Source organism: Epinephelus lanceolatus, chromosome 5 (assembly GCF_041903045.1).
Source record: "Epinephelus lanceolatus isolate andai-2023 chromosome 5, ASM4190304v1, whole genome shotgun sequence".
In the NCBI taxonomy this organism is placed as follows: Eukaryota; Metazoa; Chordata; class Actinopteri; order Perciformes; family Serranidae; genus Epinephelus; species Epinephelus lanceolatus.
Genome location: NC_135738.1, coordinates 34,444,874 through 34,465,218, shown reverse-complemented (window position 1 = coordinate 34,465,218; position 20,345 = coordinate 34,444,874). Strand labels below are relative to the sequence as shown.

The 20,345-nt window shown below is 42.2% G+C and overlaps 1 protein-coding gene and 1 long non-coding RNA gene across 3 annotated transcripts in view; one reads left to right on the top strand and one right to left on the bottom strand.

The window, feature by feature from the left end:
• ccnd2a (cyclin D2, a) overlaps positions 1 to 20,345 on the bottom strand; it is a 182,416-nt gene that overhangs the window by 13,447 nt on the left and 148,624 nt on the right. Inside the window, exons 1-3 of one of the 2 annotated variants that reach the window (XM_033634040.2) lie at positions 9,700 to 10,162; positions 8,095 to 8,310; positions 4,913 to 5,072 (exon numbers count right to left, since the gene is read on the bottom strand). In XM_033634040.2, coding sequence (XP_033489931.1) covers positions 4,913 to 5,072; positions 8,095 to 8,310; positions 9,700 to 9,894 — 571 coding nt within the window. In that variant the 5' untranslated portion in view covers positions 9,895 to 10,162. Of the gene's footprint in view, positions 1 to 4,912; positions 5,073 to 8,094; positions 8,311 to 9,699; positions 10,163 to 20,345 lie in introns of those variants that run through there. The other variant, XM_078168113.1, reaches the window with a different exon arrangement.
• LOC144463474 (uncharacterized) lies at positions 6,529 to 8,099 on the top strand. The gene is made up of 2 exons (XR_013491633.1): positions 6,529 to 6,897; positions 7,609 to 8,099. It is a non-coding gene; the product is annotated as an uncharacterized LOC144463474 (long non-coding RNA).

The window sequence follows — 20,345 nt, the reverse complement described above, 5'->3', positions numbered from 1 at the left end:
CTATCTGTCATCTTCCATTACCTCTTGTTCCAGACTGTCACTCTGGAGACAAACAGCAAACAAAACTTGGGAGAGTCTGAGTCACGCACCCAGCTCCAACTGTGATCCCCGCTCATTTGCCAGAAAACAGAATTCCTCCTTAATTGTAGCATCCTGTGACAGTGCTCCTCAGCCTTGCACCATCATCTCCACTGTCACAGCTGCAGCCTTGAAGTGTCGAGTGAGGAGGTGCATACAGATTGGATTCAGATCAAAGGTGGGATGTGACACGCTCACTGTTCCCCACATTGGAAAAGCATTATTTGGTAACTTTATTTGTGCTTAGTTGAAATATTCAAAACTCTCTATCTATCATGTCTATCTCTCTGGCTGATGTGATTTGGACAAAATTAGGAGCACAGCTGAAGTAATTAAACCATCTAATCAGAAAAAAAAGCTGGATGGAGATAAGGACTGAGAGACATTCTGGTGTCATGACAAAAATGTCCAGGCCAAACTAGCTGCCACTAACATTTACTTTACTTCAAATCACAAATATTAGTCTTTGTGGTTAACATGACCCCCAAGGTAAACATGTGAGCTTAAAAACATTTTGATTTCTAAATCTTTCTGGTGGGATAATTGCAGCCTCCAAAGCAAAAATCTCTGTCTTTGTGTTTCTGCTGTGACTCAGCTGGCCACGGTATTTACAGTGCGGTGCTGATTACACCAGCGAGGTGAAAGGGGAGGAACTCAGGACATGCCACTCGATGATTCACTCTGTGTGTCACATTTTTGGGCGCATACTGTCAGGAAGCTTCTTCCTGCTCCACGTGTTGACAGTGCGGCCGGACCGGACATGATTCCTCACATCAGTGGAGCGTGTGGAGAGATGATAATTTGTTGGAGGAGGTAGCTAATTTGTTAGGGTTCTGAGTCATCAGACATGAAGGGGGTTTTTATGTAAACAAACACCAGTAAAGACCATTTCATTGACCACATCTGAGATGAATCATTCATCTCTAGAATGCGGCACAGAGCCTGGAGGGGATTCTCCGTGCAGCAGCCACTTGGAGAGGAAGTTACAAGGAGCATTCCTGCCTCGGGACCAGTGAGACTCAACAGCGAAGATGAAAAGAGGAGTTGTGAATCATCTGACAATATTAGACTGGTCACTGTTGCATAAAAATTGGCACATTTGCCTGTAATGTGTCTCTTCCTGTACAGAAGAGAAGCCTTCAGAATGTGAGGCACACAGCTTGGAGAACCTGTAGGATACAGAAAAATCTATATCTGTCAGGCTCTGACGACAGCTGTGCATATCTTCTTTACTTTAAAATAAAAATGAAACACAGCAGAGGAAGTGTATGAAAGCAGCCATCCAACTTTCTTTAGGGTTAGAAGATGTTACACAAACTAAACTCCTGGAGACTCCCAAGGGTGGAGACTTTGGGGTCCTCCCCCAGGAAATTGCGAACATCACTTTGCAAAGCAGTCATAATCTTAGGGTACACAAATGGCTTCAGTTTAAAGTGCCTTCCCTGGTCTAGCTGCAGCTGCTTTATTAACCAGCTTATTTTAGACTAAATATTGCTGCCTTGTTAATGCACTGTATTATGTAATGTATTTTGACATATCTATTATCGCTGTTGTAATTTGATGTTTGTATTTGATGCTTCTATTTGACCCTGTCTTGGCCAGGTCTCACTTGCAAAAGAGGTTTTAAACCGACTTCCTAGTTAAATAAAGCTTCATTTCCTGCATTCTGGTGAATTTTCATGCATCGGTGTTGCCTCCTCTGCATCAAAATATGGTGGAAATGTCTTTAAGTTTGTCAAAATAAAAGTACTCTGCAGCTTGTATGGTTTTAGTGGGGAGGACAAATGCGCATGAGGCCTTGAGGAAACACTTGTTCGAAATTTAAACCTCAGCTTTGTTACAGAAAGTGATGTTATACACGAGGGAAAGTGAACTCATGCAGCAAAGCTCGACTTCTCTCATGTTTGTTAGCTAGTGAATCATTAGTTTGTCTCTGACCAGTTAATCATCATGTTTCTTCACACAGTCTAAAGACACATCTACACACTAGGAAAAGTAATCAAATACTATTCTGAGATAAAAGAGCGAGTACTCACTAACTTAAATCACTTGTTATTTACATCCCAACTTGTAGCAAAATCTTCATTGTGTCCTCCAGGACAATTGACTCTCTCTTGGACAGCACTGTTGGCCCTGATCCAGAATTTTCTTTTGATCAACTTCTATGACTATTGTCACCATTCCATGCATACCATTACAGAGAGAGCTATTGGAGTCCGTATAAAAAAAAATAGACCATAATCCCTGCCAATATGGCAAGAAGACGGAGCTCAATAACCGCAGCAGACAGGTTGGGGTGCATCTGTCTGCCCCATGCACCCCGTCCATTCTCCCACTTTACCTCAATTGAATAAGAATAGAAGAGGAAGCTCGGAGTGCTTGGTGTCTGTGTGTAGGAATGGAGGTTCATAATCTCCCTTAATGAGCTTGTTTCTGGGCTATTATACGGCGGCCTGCCTCAGGGAAACGCTGGTGTTTCCTATCAAGTGGCCCCGCAGCGCTGACCCTCGCATGGCTCTGCATATGAAATGTAAGGGCCAAGCCTTTTGTCTCCTTTCTCCCAGCCTCTAGCTGAGCTCCCGAGCCATTTGCATAGTCCTGAATGGACCAGCCAATGTTATTAATTAATACAGAGCCAGCCTGCGCCACCTGACAAAATCCCACCGAGTGGCCCGAACGGAACTGTTTCATCAAAAGAGAGGAGCCATTAGGAATGAGAGGCCTTATTCTCCACTTCTCCTCTTCTCTCTCTTGTTCCCTTGAAAACAGAGAGCCGTGGTTTTATGCATGTTTTCTTTTTCAGTATAGGGGCAGCAGTGGTGGGAGTAGTGGTGGGTGGTGGGCTGAATGAGACTGTATGAAATAGGAAGGCCACAGGTGATCCGTTGTCAACTGTCTTGCAAATGTAAATCCTCCTGAGAGATCTCCTCCTTCTGCTGCGTCCTCACCTTCTCAGCTCCGCTCAGACGTCTCAAGGAGGATTCTCACCAGATAACCATAAGATTTACTGCTGGGAACGTTCCACAAATGGGGTTTCGAATTCCCAGAGATCTTCAGATGCACCAAATTGTTGACTCACTCGCGCTCTCTCTTTCTCCGTCTTGCCCTCACTCTCTGTTTGCCTGGATACAAATCTGAGGAGAGCATGCACAGATAAATGGCCTGTTGCTAATCCAGAGCTATCTCCAGAAAGTCTCTCTCCTAAAACACAATGTCAGGAGGACGACTCCGGGAGGCTCATAAATTTATTTCCACTGCCTCATTGAAGCAATTAAGGACAAAGTGCATGCTGAGTCTTTCACAATGTTGCTTTGGGAATAGGTCCGATCACTGACACGCTGTCATTCCACACATTAATCCGCTGGCACATAATAAAGGGTGAGAGATGCGGGGTGAGGCAAGGAGAGAGCAAGAGATAGTGGGAGAGAGTGAAGTGAAGGGTGATGCAGAGAAAGAGAGGAAACAGGCGTTTCTTTTCCAAAACTTTGCAAACATGAACTTTTGTTGCAAACATTTTTCCCACCCTATCATATCCATTGCACAAGTGCAGGGGATTCCATCACTTTATGTTTTAAATACCTGTCACCTCCCTTGTATCTATTCATCTAACTATACACACACTCCTCTGAATGATGTCAGCAGAAGGAGCTGTTTCCCATGAGGGGGTGTAGTTAGCATTCCTGTTTGAGGCCTGCAGAAAAGGAAGCTGGTGGTGGTGGGGGTCATCCAGAAAGTGAAGAACAAAGGAGTGCCTAACAGCCTCATTGTGGGTGAATTGTGCAATTTCCCTCATTAATGTTAAGACTGGTCTTTAAAGATGTTTAAGACAAGTAAAAGTGATACTTTCCTATCTCTACTCACGCCTTGTTTGTAGCTTTGAAAGTGGATTTTGAGGTGACGCAAACAGGAGAAACCTGCCCTATGGAGAATCTCAACATGGGAAAGCTATCATGTCCTCCAGCTGTAGGGTGGGGAGGCGTGTGAAGTTAGGGGGGAGAGAAGGAGGGAAGGAAGGCGGCAGAGGAAAGAGATATGAAAACATGACATGCCTTAGAATTGGCAGTGCAAAAACAATACACTCCTCTGGCTTTCCCAAACTCCCCTGTTCCCTCCTGCATCTTCTCCAGCTCTTCAGATCATGTTAAAGGCTCCCTGTCCCTCCCACGACTCACTGGATGTTTGATCTTGAGAGAACAATTCCACCTCGAGAGCAGAAAGACAATGGCCTGCCTGCCTCCACCCCTGTCCATTCCTCTTCTCGACCCTGTGCGACATGGGAATGCCCCTTAACCAGACTAAATGCGCTTTGAAGTGTCACTGGATGCTCAGGAAGCCACTGATATGCCTCTAAAACATGACCACATACCAGCCTGAGAGAAGACAAATGATGGACGTCAGACCTAAAAGTCTAATGCTGAAATGTCTTCCATGACACATGCTTTTCTTTGGCAGAATACTTTCCCATTGGAGGTAATGCATCTCACTTAAGTTACGGCGGGCCGGGACTGGCCCACAGCACACCTCTGAACAGAGCTGTTGCCGCATGTTATTGAGAGAAGAGGGCTTTGATATGGCGCTGAAGGAAGAATGTGCAGATAAAGATATTTTGCAACACGAGAAAGTATGTTGATGCAAGATCCATTATCGCTTGGTTTGACTTGGCAGCTTATCCATGATCTGTGTCACTTGCAACACCGAAAAAAAAAAAAAAAAGATATGCTATTGAGATGATGTTGCACTCTGCATGGTCATCTTTCAAATCAATTAAATATCACACTTCATTTGGACAAATAACACAGAAACGTGCACAACACGAGCTCCCGTTGTGTCCTACCTGTGGCACAGAGGGCGATGAAGGTCTGGACATGTTTGCGTATAAGTGCCAGCTTATCCTCGGGCAGCGGCAGCCTCCTCACAATATGCTCGATGAAGTCGTTCGGCGTTACTGCTGCCAAGTTCCACTTCAACTTCCCCAACACCACCAGTTCCCATTCCTGGAGAGAGAGACAGAGAGTAGAGAACAGAGAGAGAGACGACCGAAAATGAGAAAGACTGAGAAAGATTAAGTGACACAAAGTACAACCACATATTTACATACTGTACCAGTCTCAGCTACAACGCTGCACTTACTTGCAGTTACAGCCAGCCTAAAGTGAGCAACTGTGTCCCCTGGCCCCATACATTAATGTGTGGAGGTTAAGCATTATTGTTATTACTTTAGTCTCTGCTTGGCCGGGCCTGGGACAGAGAAACACCAGCAGCGCCACCAACCCAGGTGACCTCACAACACTGTCTCCCTCCCCGTCTGTCTGTCTGGCATCTGGGGACTTTCCTAAAGAGGCCCACCAGAGGTTCTACTCTGTGTGTGTGTGTGTGTGTGTGTGTGTGAGAGTGTGTGTGTGATTGCAGAGTGAAAATGGATAGGAAGGCTGTGCTTGTCGAGCAGGACCTGCAATAAATCTGTGTTATGTTATAAAGTTAAACATTGTTTTATTATTTAATCTTATCTCATTCCATTCATCATTTAAACTATTTAAACCCGTCATTGTATGTTGCAACAGGTAACGTGATTATTTTTCTTTACTGAAATTTTGCGCTTGGCTGCCAGTCCTGTTAAAGCCATTTGGCACTCATCAATAAATTCACCCTTTCAGCTGGTGTTTTTCTGCATATAAACTATGTTTAGTGCCAAATATAATTAAAGACTTCACAGGAGACAAAACCAGTGGGTAGTGTTTGACGTGAGCAGCTTTGAATCAAACACCTTTTTGTATCATGAGATTCCCCTGAATCAACTTCTCTGTACTTCACGAATCGTTCAGATATGGATCTTTTGGCAAAATGTGATGACACATGCGAGTTCAGATGAGTGTGTGTGTGTGTGTGTGTGTGTGTGTATGTATGTATGTGTAGGGCGGTGGGGGGGTGGGGTCAGGGGACGCTAGGTGTGGTGCTCTCTTCTCTTAGACTGTTTTGTTACTTTCACTTCCTTGAGGAGGAGGTGATTAACGGAAGAGTTGGTGACTAATTTGGGAAAAAATTTCGTGGTTTGGTTCCGGATTGCAGCCTTGTGACCGGGACCATGGATGCTCATCATTTTCCCTTTTAGTGAAAGACAGAGACCACATGGACTTGGTCATGAGACAATTCAACATGGCTGCCACTGACCCTGCTATCAGCTGCAATTTTCTAATCAAAGTGACCTTTTTCAGCTTTTCTGATCTCCTTGATGCCACAGACATGGCATCAAGGAGATCATTAAAAACAGGGGTTTTTGTTTATACCCCTAGTTACTCACGGGGGAGGAAATGAGAAAATAAAAACACCTCTGGCTTAAAGGTTAAAGGGATCTTCCTCTGACTGCTTGGAGATTTAATTATTTGATCATATGCAAATCATAAGACTCAGCAGTGGTCGTGCTGATTGTGTCTGCTCTAATGTTCGCAACATGGCTGCCTCCTGCCCTTCAAAAAGCCTCCTCCATCAGTGCCACCGAGCAAGATTCAAACCTACAGCGAAGGCAATGACAAACCTTGCAACACAGGCTCTATGCTGACAGAGTGGCAGACAGGCAGGCACCCACTTCCTTCTGCTACTGCCTTCCTCTGGTCACACCTTCTTTGTAACATTGCGGTTCTCTTTACAAGAAATTGTTACCAAAGACGAGGACAAAAAAACGATCACATGCCCTGAGCAGCTGATCTCTGTTTCCTGTATCTGCATGTCAGCCAAAATACTGCCTTATACAGAAACAGTGAGAAGAGGCCCCAGCAAACCAGTTCAAGGACTGAGGGCTTTGTCTTCAGACTGAATATAAAGGTAGGACGCTTTCTTGTAAAGTGCAGCATGACATACTGTTTTATATGAGTCAACACCGAGCTGACGGGGCCGCATTTTTTCTTTTTAATGCACATTCTGTTTACTTGTCAAACCCAGTATAATACGCTGAAACTCGTACCCTTCACTGTAGAAAGGGAGGCTCAAATCTGACACAACATTCCCAAGCAGAAATATAGTCGAGAAAATGATCAGAAAGTGACAGCAGCTTGTCAGGAACTTGAATATCCTGCAGCAATGGGCTCGGCGAGTGGAGCCGGCAGTCAGGCAGCGAGGCAGGCCTACAACCATCAGCCACGTCTGAATCATAATATGTGGCCTCTTTCACAACATGGGTGGGATTGGCTGTTGTTTACTGAAGAATGTTTATGTAGCACCACAGAGCAGTGGGGAAACACTTATCTGATGTGAAACTGAGTTAATTAATTGGTTTGCACTGGTGAAGGCAGCTGGTATTATCAGGCCAAACAGGCCCTATCAAACACAGCACACAATGGATTTTTTTTACCCTGCATCGTCACTTCTATGCACCATTTTGACTGTGAGCAGCATTTCAGCGTTGAAAAATGCGTGAGGATCAGAAATAGCGCAGCATGACATAATATCAGAAATGTATGCATCCACGGTTATTTTTGGATGAAAGCTAAACTGTAAAAGGCAAACTTGAATTTCTCTGTGTCTCTCCCTCTCTAGCTGACAGGAACAGAGTCAGAACTTTGGCTGGAGTTCAAGCTGACCTCGTTGCTCTGTGCAAATATCTGCCACTAGATGGCAATGGAGACCACTGCACAAGCTGGATGGATACTGTAAAGCCCAGAGGGTCTTGTACAGTAAAGAGAGCCATTGTGGGACAATTCACTGTGAGGCTTGTGCTTTTCATGCACCTTTGATGACGGCACAGTCCAAAGTGGAGGCTGGACTACAGAATGAGTGAAATGAGAGCAACCCTGGTGTTCAGTGTGGGATGTTTTGAACTTAATGATTAAAATGAACATATTTTAAGTGATTTAATGTCTTTAAAACTGAAATAAAACAATTTTCCCCTCAAAACAAACATGATGCAGAAACACACATATCATGAAGCTATGTCTGACTTTAACCAGCTGATGATGACAGCATGAACCCTCAAAGGTGTCACTGTGAATTTCTGTAAAATGTATTAAACCAACTGTTGCTTACCAGCAGCTCTTGTGGTCTGATGGAGTTATCTGTGTAGATGCAAAGCTTCTCTGCGGTTAATGGACGAGTCTCTTTCAATTTGGATGCAAGAAACATGCACACTGCTCCCAGCAGCTGCAGGTTACACTTTTTGGTGGGTACCACGGCTAAAAATCTGTCTAAGTAGTTCATGGCCAGGGGAAAAACTTCTTCCTCGCACTTCTGCTCCTCACAAACCTGAATAAAGAGACAGCAGACAATGCAGCAATGTTCAGCATTTGGGATCAGCAACCAGCCCTGCAGAGACCTTACTTTTTTCCCCAGCACTTGTAAACGTATATAAAACTTTTATGAGAAAACGAAACAAAACTCTAATCACATAAAGAGCACATATAAATTCAATGACACACATAGTTGGGGCCCGGCCAAGAATCTGCGCCCAGCCCTAATCGGTTGCGACATCATAAATTAATTCGAAATAGATTATTTCACAAAGAATGAAATAAGTGTCGGACATATACTGTCAATAGAGTCGCATTCCTGCAGTTCATTCACTAAGAAATGAATTCAAGTCACAATCAGCCGAGCCAAAAAACACCCCGACAGCGCAGCACACGGAAACACACTTTTTTTTTCATTCGTCATATTTTCATAAAATAATTAAAAATATAAATAAATTGTCTAGAGCGATTTTCTTCACATCATAATGTTCAGGAGGATCTTCCGTATCATATCCGACAATTCATATCCAAATCCATACGCGATAAACACCAATAAAACGTCAAAATAAAAGACAAGTCGCAAGAGGTTGGTCTGATGTGCGTCACCGGCGACCCGATATATTTATTTCAAAAATTAATTAAAAATCTCCAGTGGGTCGAAACCTGATAATATTTACATGAAAATAAAGCTCAAAGGCTCGAGATTGTTTACAGCTGGGTGTTGAGCAGAAATATTTGATCAAGTGTCAAAAATCGAACATAATTCCAGAGTGAGGCATTGCTACAGGAGGAAGACCGAGAGGACAGATAAGGCCCTCGCCCCTTCCGACATTTAAAATAGATACCTAAAATGTTTGCAACGCTTTTCCACATCATTCCTATATTCAGCGGACACTAAAGACCCTCCTCTGTCATTGCCGATGGCTTTTAACCGCTGTTATTGCGTTTATGACACTGTAAAGTCCTCTTAAAAGCACAAGCGCTCCTGTAAAAACCAACATGGCGATAGAACAGCACAGGGCAGCATTGCATTGGGGAGTGCATACGTGTGCATGGAAATATTCAGGCTATCTAAAATAATAACATTAAAGAATCAACGGGCAGCTCGTGCAGACAGCATGCGAGGCATATCGGAGAAATTCTCCGGTGACACGGATGTCGCAGGTCCAAGTTTGACAAACAGTCTTCGCGAGCGTAGCTACTTTAAATATGGCAAGAAATGACAGAAAGCGACACATTTGGTTAATATGAGGAATAAGCTGTCGGAAATGAGAGCCAGGAGTCTCATCTACTGTCCAAAATATTGCAAAGAGCGATCAGCAAAGCAGTAACGAAACAAATCGGGAGGCTTTAAAGTCGAGCACGGAAATAATAAGACTTGTCAGCACTCGGTGTTTCGCTGTACCTCCAACATCCAAGTCGCGACCATCCTCCTCATAAAGGGCTGAATATCTTTCTGGACGCCTTTGAAATAGGAATATTGGGGTAGAAATCTCTCCTCTATGGTCAACAAGCTCTGCAGGACTCTGTCATCGCACAGGAGGTTCGGATCGGGACGAGCTCGTATGATGGTGTCCATTTCGAGGCAGAGCAGCTCCATGGTGCTGGTGCTTTCACTTAAGTCAAAAAAAAAAAAGAAAAAAAAAAAAAAGAAAAAGTAGAAATTCTCTCTGGGAAACGTAAAAGCGTCGTTGCTGAGCAAAAAATGCAAAAGGATGGCAGGGAAAGTGTTTTAGAGGCATAAAAAGTGAGACTGCAGGGGCTCCGTAAGAGTAGTCCTGCCTCTCCTTGTTGAGAACTTTTTCCTCTCTCCCCACAGTGCGCCTCTACTTTCATCCGCCTGGCCAGATCAGGCGCATTTCAAGCCTACCCTGCGTGCGCCACTGACGCAATTCACTTCATTACCTCTGTATAGACCAGAAGCAACATGCTGCACTGCAGTCCCTCTGTCCTCTATACTGGCATGAACACAAACTATCGCTGAACTTGTTTCATTTAAACATTTAAAGCACCTTCCCAAAGTGGATGCACAACTATAAAGTGACAGATGCAGAATAAATTCATGTAAAATCGACTTTAACCAGAATAACTCGCATTTACCGACTGTTTTAGGCTGAAATAAACTAATTATTTAAATTATTTTTGATTTATTTAAGCATGTGACTGATGGATGTTTAATTGGAACATGGTGCCTTCAGGTGAAATACAAACTTTTCTGTGCTTTTAAAGATGTGTTTCTTTATGGTGGTGCCTTGTGATGCCTTGTGATGCTACTTACAGAGTGGAGGACACAGTAGCATTAACATTTAACACAATACAAATAAATGAATGGACGCCTTATTCATTGTTGCGCTGTTATTACGCACATTTTGCGCATCAGAAAGCCTCCAAAAACCCAACTTAACTTGCTAAAGTGCAGTAAGTTGTGAAGCTAATTTGAATATTAGTTTGGATTAGAAAGCAGAAAAAAAGCGACTGATTCTGTTGCTGTCTTGTCAACTTGTCTGCTTTGCATATGCACTCAGTGAACCTCAGCGCGGAGCATGACGCATGTAGATACTGTATGTATGTGGCCATAAACACTGCATGTTAACTTACAGCGGCGGTGCGCGCGCACGGACACGCGCACAGGACAGAACCACCCTCCCACCCACTCTTGACACTGACGCACGCACACACACATGCATGCACGCACGCACGCACACACCCACACACACACGGACACACATGGTATTTAATTCATAGCAGCCACAAACTGCTCGTGGTTTGTGAGATAGCTTTCTAGGAAATGTGAAGCAGCGTTGACTTTTTTTTTTTTGCATTATCTTCTGTTAAAGATAACACAGAGATGAGAGTCACTGGCTTTGCTCAACACAAATATTACTAACCAACTTAACTTTACTGCTGCTATAAATCTCTTTTATTTAAGAATTCAGGCTTCTGTAATAATTTACATGGACAAACAAGCAGGTGGAGACCAAGCTGAGAGTGTAAGTCATTGAGCAGATAATTAAAAAAATGACTGCCAAATGATTTAGCCTCACATACAGTCACAAAGAGAATCTGCATGGGTAAATATGTTAATCCCCCTCCTATTCTTAGTCAACTTCAAAGAGTGAGCCTTTGAATGCAACGAGACTTCAGTGCATCAGGGCAGGACTGGGGACTGTAAAGTCCTCAGAGCTTTAGAGCTGTTAATTTCCATCCGAAGCTTGTTGGCTATATAGCAATGCTTGTGAGAAAAGTGGGGGAAATGTCTCTTTAAAGTTTTTTTTTCCCAGTCTAAGTTGTTTCCTCCTCCCTGTGTGTCTATTTGCATAGCCAATAGTTCCTCAGCGCTCGACCGAGGCTGTGCGATTGTTACTGGGCAGATTCTTCTATACCTTCCTCCCTCTCTCCCTCTCTCTCTGTCTCTCTCTCTCCTCCCTCCTCTGCTGGTCATCTATCAGTCTCACCCCTTAAAGGATGTCGCTGCTGCTTAAACACGCACAACACCCTGTCTTAAGTGGCATCATATATGATTGAAGTTTAATGCTCGGTCGAAAAAGAGGCTGCGACTCAGGCTTTATATTAATTTAGCCTCAAGCAAAGTTTAAACAATAGTGAAGGAGAGGAACTTTGTGACAGGAGTGACACATCTCCTCTTCCAGTGCACCCTGGGTAGTTGATGACATTTCTAGGAACAGTTGTCTGTGTGTTGAAATAAGGAAGAATGAGATCACCCAATGAAAGTACTCTTTTTTTTTTTTAAATTAAACTTCGGATTTAGTGGAGAAAAAAATCGAAATGATTTCATTATGGAAGGCAGGTGCTTTCCGGTGGAAAAAAAATATTTTTTTACACTTTATAATGGATTAAATTAATTGTTAAAATGTTCTACGTTCGTTTTTTGGTGCGCAGAAGGCTACAAAAATAATTTAAAATGAATCAACACTCACAGATGCGCCATTTCTGTTCAAATCGACTCTTTTAAAGAGTTTAAAAGAAGCCAAACCGAATCAAATGTGGCTAACCGAGGTGCTGCGGTGGGAGAGGCAGGTGTCCGAATCCCTCCTCCACATCCAGCAGCACCATCAGCTGCCTCCAGCTCACCAGGATGCGCAATTACGCACGTCGGAGCCATCACCTCCAGCACTGCACCACAGACGGATGTCGGCACTGGTCATTTTTGCTTTGTTACAAGTGAGTGAGTCAAAGTTTATTTTAAGAAATGCAGATGGTCTATTCAGCATCACAAACAGCAGCACGCAAAGCAACATGCCCATATGGACACACTGAATCTTGCTTCATTAAAAGTCGAGATGAGTTAAAGTCCAGCTTGTTTAAATAAATTCACAATTTTAAGGTTTTTTTCATCATGTAAAAGTCTTAAAAGTAATGCTGATACTATAAACAAGAAAGTTTTCATGAACAATATCAAACAAGGCTTATTCCCCTTTATCAAACACTACAGTCAAATAACTTGTGAAGACACACTACTGTATTAACACACTTTTTTTCTGCAGCTCCTGCAGCGGAACAGTGACGCCAGCGGCTCCTCTGAGAGAGATCATAAGCAGCAGCAGCGCATTTTGTCCCCGGAAGCACTCAATTACCATATCACAATAAGATCAGGACACAGCCCCATTGGTTAGAAACAAGTTATGACACCATACATTCAAGTGTGCACCGGGAGGGGAAGAGTCAATAAAAAGTGAACTTTGAAAAGTTTGGTGAAATTCCTGCGCTGCACACTGCAAGAAATATCCGTCGGGTCAAATTCTTTTATACAGTTTGTGTTCTGAAATGTTATTTTCTTTAATAAAAGTTACATAAACGCAGTCAGAGAGCATGGGGCAAACCCACGTCTCTGCAGCTTATCAAATGGTGATATTTCCTGGAGACCAGAGGAGACATCTGCCTTCATCAAGCTTTGTTTTAGTGGCTGATGATTCCAAAAAATCCCCGAAATTATTTCATTAAAAATAAGCTAAATTTTTAACCCCTGCCTGTGGATTTTCCCCGCTTTGTTTTGATTAAAAATAAGATGTAAAGACGTGAATAAAAGAGGGAGTGTTGGTCACTTTTTGCAGTGAGGATCGACCAGTGACTCATCATCACCGCACCTTTCACACTTTTAAATCACCGTTATAACAAGCAGTGAACACCCCGGCTGTGTGCCGACCATGAGACAGACTCTGTGTTTTTTTTGTTATTATTTTACCGACATCAAAATGGGAATCATGACGCTGAGAAAAAATGTCCCACATGACACAAGAGTGTCGGAGGGGAATTTGGCAGACTCCTATCGAAGCAGAAAGAGTTGTGAAATGACAGCAGCAGGTCTCAGTGTTTGGAGAGTGACAAATTAAACAGCTCTGCCTTTCCAATCAAGTATGAGAGATCTATTTTCTATGAATTTGTCTACACACTCCAAGCAATGCTGAAACAGAAGCAGCATTCATTTTATATTTTTTATTTAAAAAATAATGCACAAATATAGTATATTTTTATGTCATATATTTACACACATTAAATGTTAAAATCTACATATTAAAAGATCATGTGAGACAAGCTCTCTGGTTTTCCAGTTAGGCTTCATGTCCATCAACCTTAAAATGAAACTGAAATAAACAAGAATAGATTGTGGAGATTATTTTCCTTCAAACGAAGCATTCCCAAACTATACGTGTTTAAAATGATAAGATCTCCTCAGGTATGTGAAAAGGAAATACCTCAAACACAATGAAAAAACAACACACCTGCATCAGCAGGTCAGCAACTGCCATGCAGGAAATACACCTCAGCATTAAATTAAATTATATTATATTAAATTAAATTAAATTAAATTACTAAAAGTGTGTTATTATAATCTGACATGATCTAACTCTTCATCATGTTTCTTTTAAGTATCTAAAGAAACAAGATTATTAAATACATCTGATGCAACAAAGAGACTTTGGTGGATTTATGTGAAATTCCACCTTTGTCTGTTTAGTTTGAATTATGAATTAATTGTTTAAATGTCCGTGTTTAAAGTGTTTATATATATAATCTTAATTTTTATCATGATTCATACTTGGGATAATTTTTGTAAGATTTTTCATGAAGGTATTAACACTCCAACTGTAATAGATTATTGCTGAACGGCTGAAGAGCTGACTTATTTACTGAATTTAATTCAGAGACTTAATTATTTGTGAGGAAACAACAGGAATAAAATGAAACATTTCATTCTTAAAATTCAAATGTGCCCACTTCTTCATTTTCTGGATAATAAATCTGCTTGATTTTGGCTTTGTTGGGATTTTATGAACATATGAAATGTATTTCTCTTGAATTACAAAACAGGACACACAGGAAGCAATGCTTCTGATGGTGGAAATGAGAGGAGGAGAAACGAATTTAGGGTATTAATGATTGAAAATTCCACTTCAAAAATACGTCTTCATGTGTGCAGTCATGATAGAAGTGTTCACACTGCATCAAAAGGCAGCAGCTTCACAAGAAAACAGTTAAATCCAACAATCAAGCAGCAGGTGAAACGTCTACAACAATGTACATCCAGCCTCCTCCTCCCTTTCTGCTTCAGACATTTTTTGGGGGGATTCATCTGCTAACTAAATCTCTCAGGTCACCTCCTGCCAGGTGACTAAAGATCAGGACACATAGGAAGATGGAGACATCTCAGAGAGCAACAACCAACCACAGCAACATGCTCCAATCATGGTTTCTTATGCAGCTTTGACATAAAAATCTGAAGCAAGAAAACAGTTTTGAGAAGCTCTACATGCATATAAACTGATCTTTAGGAGTGCTGTGTGTTGGTCGCTGATGAATCATACTTGAATCATACTTAAATTCATATGAAAACATCACTCATACATACACAGAATTTGTTTATCATGCCCACATTTCCCCATTTTTGCCGTATTTTTTTATGGTTGAGTGGCTGCAGATGTGTGTGTGAAACAACAACAATACAGAGAAAACTTACTCATCCACGATAAAAACAACACCAGACTTCATGCAAAACTTCACTGGAAAAACCTTCTCCAACCAGTTTGAAACATCACAAGCTGTTTATTGGTAAAATGTTGACATGCAGAAACATTCTCCGTGTGTTGAATGCTTCATCGCCTTCTGCTGCATCTCACTGGTCCATGAAATACAAAGTGTTTGAGTCGTTAAACACAAAACCAGTACGGTGGTGAAGATTCACAGTCATCCAGGTCATGGTAATCTTAAGTGTTATATCATAGGGAACTGGAGAAGAAATTCAAACAAGTCCAGATGCCTATACGATACAGCACTTGAGACAAACCAGTATGTTTTGCACTTTTACTCCCCTTAATGTTAAATGTAATCAGAATGTAAATGATCATGCGTCCTAGATGAATCTAAACCTGATTACGAGCACCAACTGACAACACTCAAAATTCTAATGCTGTTTAGATGCAGCACCAACAGGATCAATCAGACATGGATGTCTATCACCACACCCATGATAGAAACAAGTCCATTTGAATTTAATTTAGAATTTCCAGCTGTTTTTTTTTTAAAAATGAGACAAACATCTGCTCTGCAATCAGCTGATATGATGGAGACCACTTTCTCCAAATCAGCATGAAAGATTTGAGTTTGTACCTCCTGTACTGATGGGAGCACTTTAAGGAGTGCTGTGAGGCTTGTCCCTGACATCTCCACAAACCACCTGTGGGATTTCTCTGATTCCCACTCCATGACTGATGTTACAACAATGCAGCTTTGGCACTGAGCGCCCGCCCCTGCAGACTTCCCTCAGACTCCTTCAGAAATTCTTTATGCAAACATGTCCTCCCGAATTCTTTGAGACATGCCCTTATCTCATTAACTGGAAGAAGAAACAAGGGGAGAGCAAGGGAAAAGAAGCAAAGAACAAAGTCTTAATTGTTGATGTCTTCGGGACAAGATGTTGACACGTCTAACTCAGGTGGATACCTTTCAGAGCCGCTGGTCAAAATGCATCCGCTGCATGGGGGTGCAGTGGTGTTAACAGGCATTCAAGTCCCTCCAACAGCAGCAAGGATGCAGACTTGTGAATTTATTTAGTTACTAAGTTAAGAGCATTAAACTGACAGAAGACCAAGTGTGAAGGCAGAGTCACACCTTGTTTTTTCTTCACACAGTGTCAGAGATGTTGGGTGCACATGCTGAAACTGATGGTATTGCTGCTCTGCAGGGCATGTCGGCTCTGCAACACACCCGCTGCATGGTGCCCCCATCACCAAATTTTTGTGACTAGACACTCATCACATGTGCTGCGCTTTCTTTAAAGGTCCAAGAGTGAAAAGTTCATGTCATGGGACAATAAGAACTTGTAAAAGATATATAAGTTCCTGTGGGGCAACTTGTATCTCCTACTCTTTAAAAGACAAACAAGAAAAATACTCAATTTGTTGGTTTTATTCAAGAACCTCGGGTGACTCAGTGTTCTTGGACTGTCCTAATAAAAAGTTACAGAGTGTGTGTTGCGGAAGGTGCGTTGCTGGAACAATAAGGTCTGGTAGCTCTGGCCAAACCTTCAGTTAACACAAGAAACAAACCGTCTGGTATTCATTTACCTTTCTTCCACCCCCCCCACCCCATTCCTTCATCCCTGCCTTCCTCCCTGCTTCCATCCCTCCCCTCTTTCACATGCTTGACCCTGTCTTTTGAACTCCACCAACAACCTTTCATGCAGTCATCAAATCTGGAGCCAAATGAGCCAGATAGAGAGGTGGGTCTGGAGCACTGGCTGCTAAATAATGTCAATATTTCCTTGCCCTAACGGAGGATAAACTGCTTTCTCACACTTTTTTTTTTCCGGCTCCACATAACAGTAACAGTGAAGGTCTGCCTCGCTCCACACACAGCAGTGCAGAGTGGCTCAGCTGCTGCTGCTGTCTCTTCCCCTCCAGCTCCTCCAGGATTTTCCCATGTTCATATCACTAGCCCTTGACTTTGTCACTCATGCAACAGCTGCTTGCTGATACCACACCACAGTTCCAGCCTATTGCTCTCCCTTCTCTCACTGCGCACACCAAGAACAAAGGCATTGTTAATCCAGCGGAGTCCTTGGCGCAGAATGCAAGGACTTCTCCCGGAGAGGTTGTGTACGTCAAGACAATAACTACATTTTTGCACAAAAAAACTCTCCAGATTGTTTGAAAAATTGTGTCTCTTGGTGCTTTGGGAGGATCAACATCCTGAGAACTTCCACCTGGAATCACAACAAGCTCAGACTAAAACACACTGAGCTTGAGGTCAAAGAGATCTCACAGCTGGGCTTAACAAAAAATCTTGCAGGCATCTGTATAATGGCAGCAATCAGAAAATCAACTACTCTCATCACACATAACTTATTAAAAACCGTTATTATAGCTATGCAAAGGGATACAGGATGATGTGAGAAACATAGCAGCGCGGCGACGACTGATTGAGTTGCAGAATAACCCAAGAAGTCGGGCCATTCATACAGATCTATGATTCACATACCGCTCCCAATAATGAACAAAAGAAAAGCTGCCTATTTACATTGAGTGTGTCAAACAGATGGAGAGGTAATGCAAACAGTAAAGTTAACCATGTAGTTCCCAAAATAACTCAAGTCACTACAATTAAGCCCAAACACCAAATATAGCGAGCACCTGAGCAATATGGCAGCCCTCACATGCATACATGCATGCACTGAGTGATGCTACTGTTGCCCTTGTTTTGTTATCTCTCCTGCAGATGGTAACAGATGGTGCATCGGATGTTAAAGCATACGGAGAAGACAACAAGATTACTTCAACAATTATAGAGGGTTTCCCTCCTGTTGCGACTATATCAGGTGTTCACCTATCTGCTGTTACTAATAATAAAACCCTGAGTGCTCTGCTGCGGGATGAAAAGCCGTACACAGAGATCGCACACGTGTCAGAGGAGAGGCAGATGCAGAAACACCTGAGAAATGCACAAAATATGACACATATTAAAATAGACAAGCAAAGAAAACACATGCACACCCACCCACCCACACACACTATCTGATCTCTTTAGTGATCAGTTATAGAGACAAATGAGGGGGCCCCACCACAGTGGCTCCCCTGGCAGACGTGCAGCTTCATTACAGCACCACACATGAATGTGCACCATCCTCCCCACCACTCTGGATCAGCCCGCAAATAATCTGATCCTTTTGGGAAACTGAGGTGTTGGACTGTAATTTATAGGCCGTATCTTTCAAGTCTTTCCCTCGGCTCCGCCGGTGGCGTCAGCCGCTGAGCCACTGTGTGTGTTTAACGGCTACATGTGTCGTTCCCTATCTCGCTCTCTGAGTGGCACAAAGGTAAAAGGAAGCTTAACAGCCTGGGAAAAAGTTGAACAGTGTGAAATTACCTTGATCCAAAGATTCCTGCCACATACCAGCCCAATGAACCCATAACAGAGCAGGCACTCAGTCAGAGAGCCCTGCCTGCAGGGAACAGCTGAGACATTACAGAGGGAGAAGGAGGGAGGAGGGGGAGGAGGCGGGGGGTGTATGGGGAGGTGAAAGAAAGAAAGATAAATGGGAGCAGGAAAGAGGCCCACCTCCTGTAATCGCAACACGTTCTCCAGTCTGCAGTCAGTGGTTAGGGTCAGAGTATCTATATCTAATGTACATCCTATGATAATGCTGGACAACTGGTAGGTGGGGTACCACTCACTTGGTTAAGTCAGATTTCACACTCGGAGGCCCTTTTGGGGAGCTCTTGGAGGAGAAGCTGTAAGACTGTATGACAATGAGATGACAACGCTCACAACTGATTTTGGACAATTGAAAATAAATTTCCAATTAATCATTTGCATTGAGCAACATTTATGCCATTTCTTGGTCGGCCTGGAGTAAAAGCTTGTTGATGAAGCTCAAATCAAGATCACAATTCAGACTACCTGCAATGGCTTAAAAAGGAAAATTAAAGACACAAAAATATTCTGCAAACAAACAAGGCAGGACTCCGTGATGTGAGTTTATTTGGATGGATTTAGATGTTTGTTGACCTGCTTGCCTTGGCCACAGAGCCATGCTTTGATGCCCTGGTGAAGGCACGCAGGCCAAAATGTGATGGTAAATCATCAACAGTACATAGATGCTTTGAATACGTTTCACTTAACAAACCCGAGCCTTGTTGTGTAAATAATGACTCTTACTTTCTGCTTTGTTTACTGCTTTTCCAAAATATTGGTCAGTTTAATCTCTCACCAAGGAGCCAAAATTTGATTCTATAAAAAGTTTAAATGCTGCAGCAGAAATCTGTTTTATTTCAGGACTAAGCGAGTCTGTCCAAAATGAACTCAGTGAGATGCACTCATCTTATTCTCAGTGGATTTTCACTGTATCAGATGGGTCTTATATTAATCAAGAATATAATTCATGACTGGCTGCAGCCTATTCAGCTATAAAATTTAAAACACATTATTTGGTCTTCTAAAATGATACAATCTAGCAACCAATGCACAATTATTCACTCTTAATTTTATCTTGGTAATACTCATATACGGGACAATTTTATTTGTTCTGCATATTCTGATATAATTCTTATTGAATCAATAAACCAAGAAAACGTCTTGGCTTTAATAATGTCACCATCAGGTAGGATTCAGTTTGGCTTCAGGCTGTCTGATAATCGATCAGGGATCAAGACAGACAAACAATTTAACACCTTATTTCAATGTAGAGTTTAATACAAGACATCCAGAAAACAAACTCAGCATAAGGGCAGCACCAAGTCATAGTGTCAAAAATTTAAGAACCAAATACAGAAATCTACAAATAACTAAATGAAACCATCAAGCATAATAAATGCATGACACAGCAATATGCTCAAAACAAATATTTGCTGAAAAGTTTCTTTATAATGTGGTAAAGAGGCTTTTTCATAACATGTGGCTTGTGTTGATCTTTTGCACAGGTATATTTGATTGACTGCACTTGTTTGAGAATACCTCAACTTCGGCATAATTTAAGAATTAGAGTAATAAATAGCAGGGAATACAGAAATCAGTGACTGCTACAATACAAAGCATGGA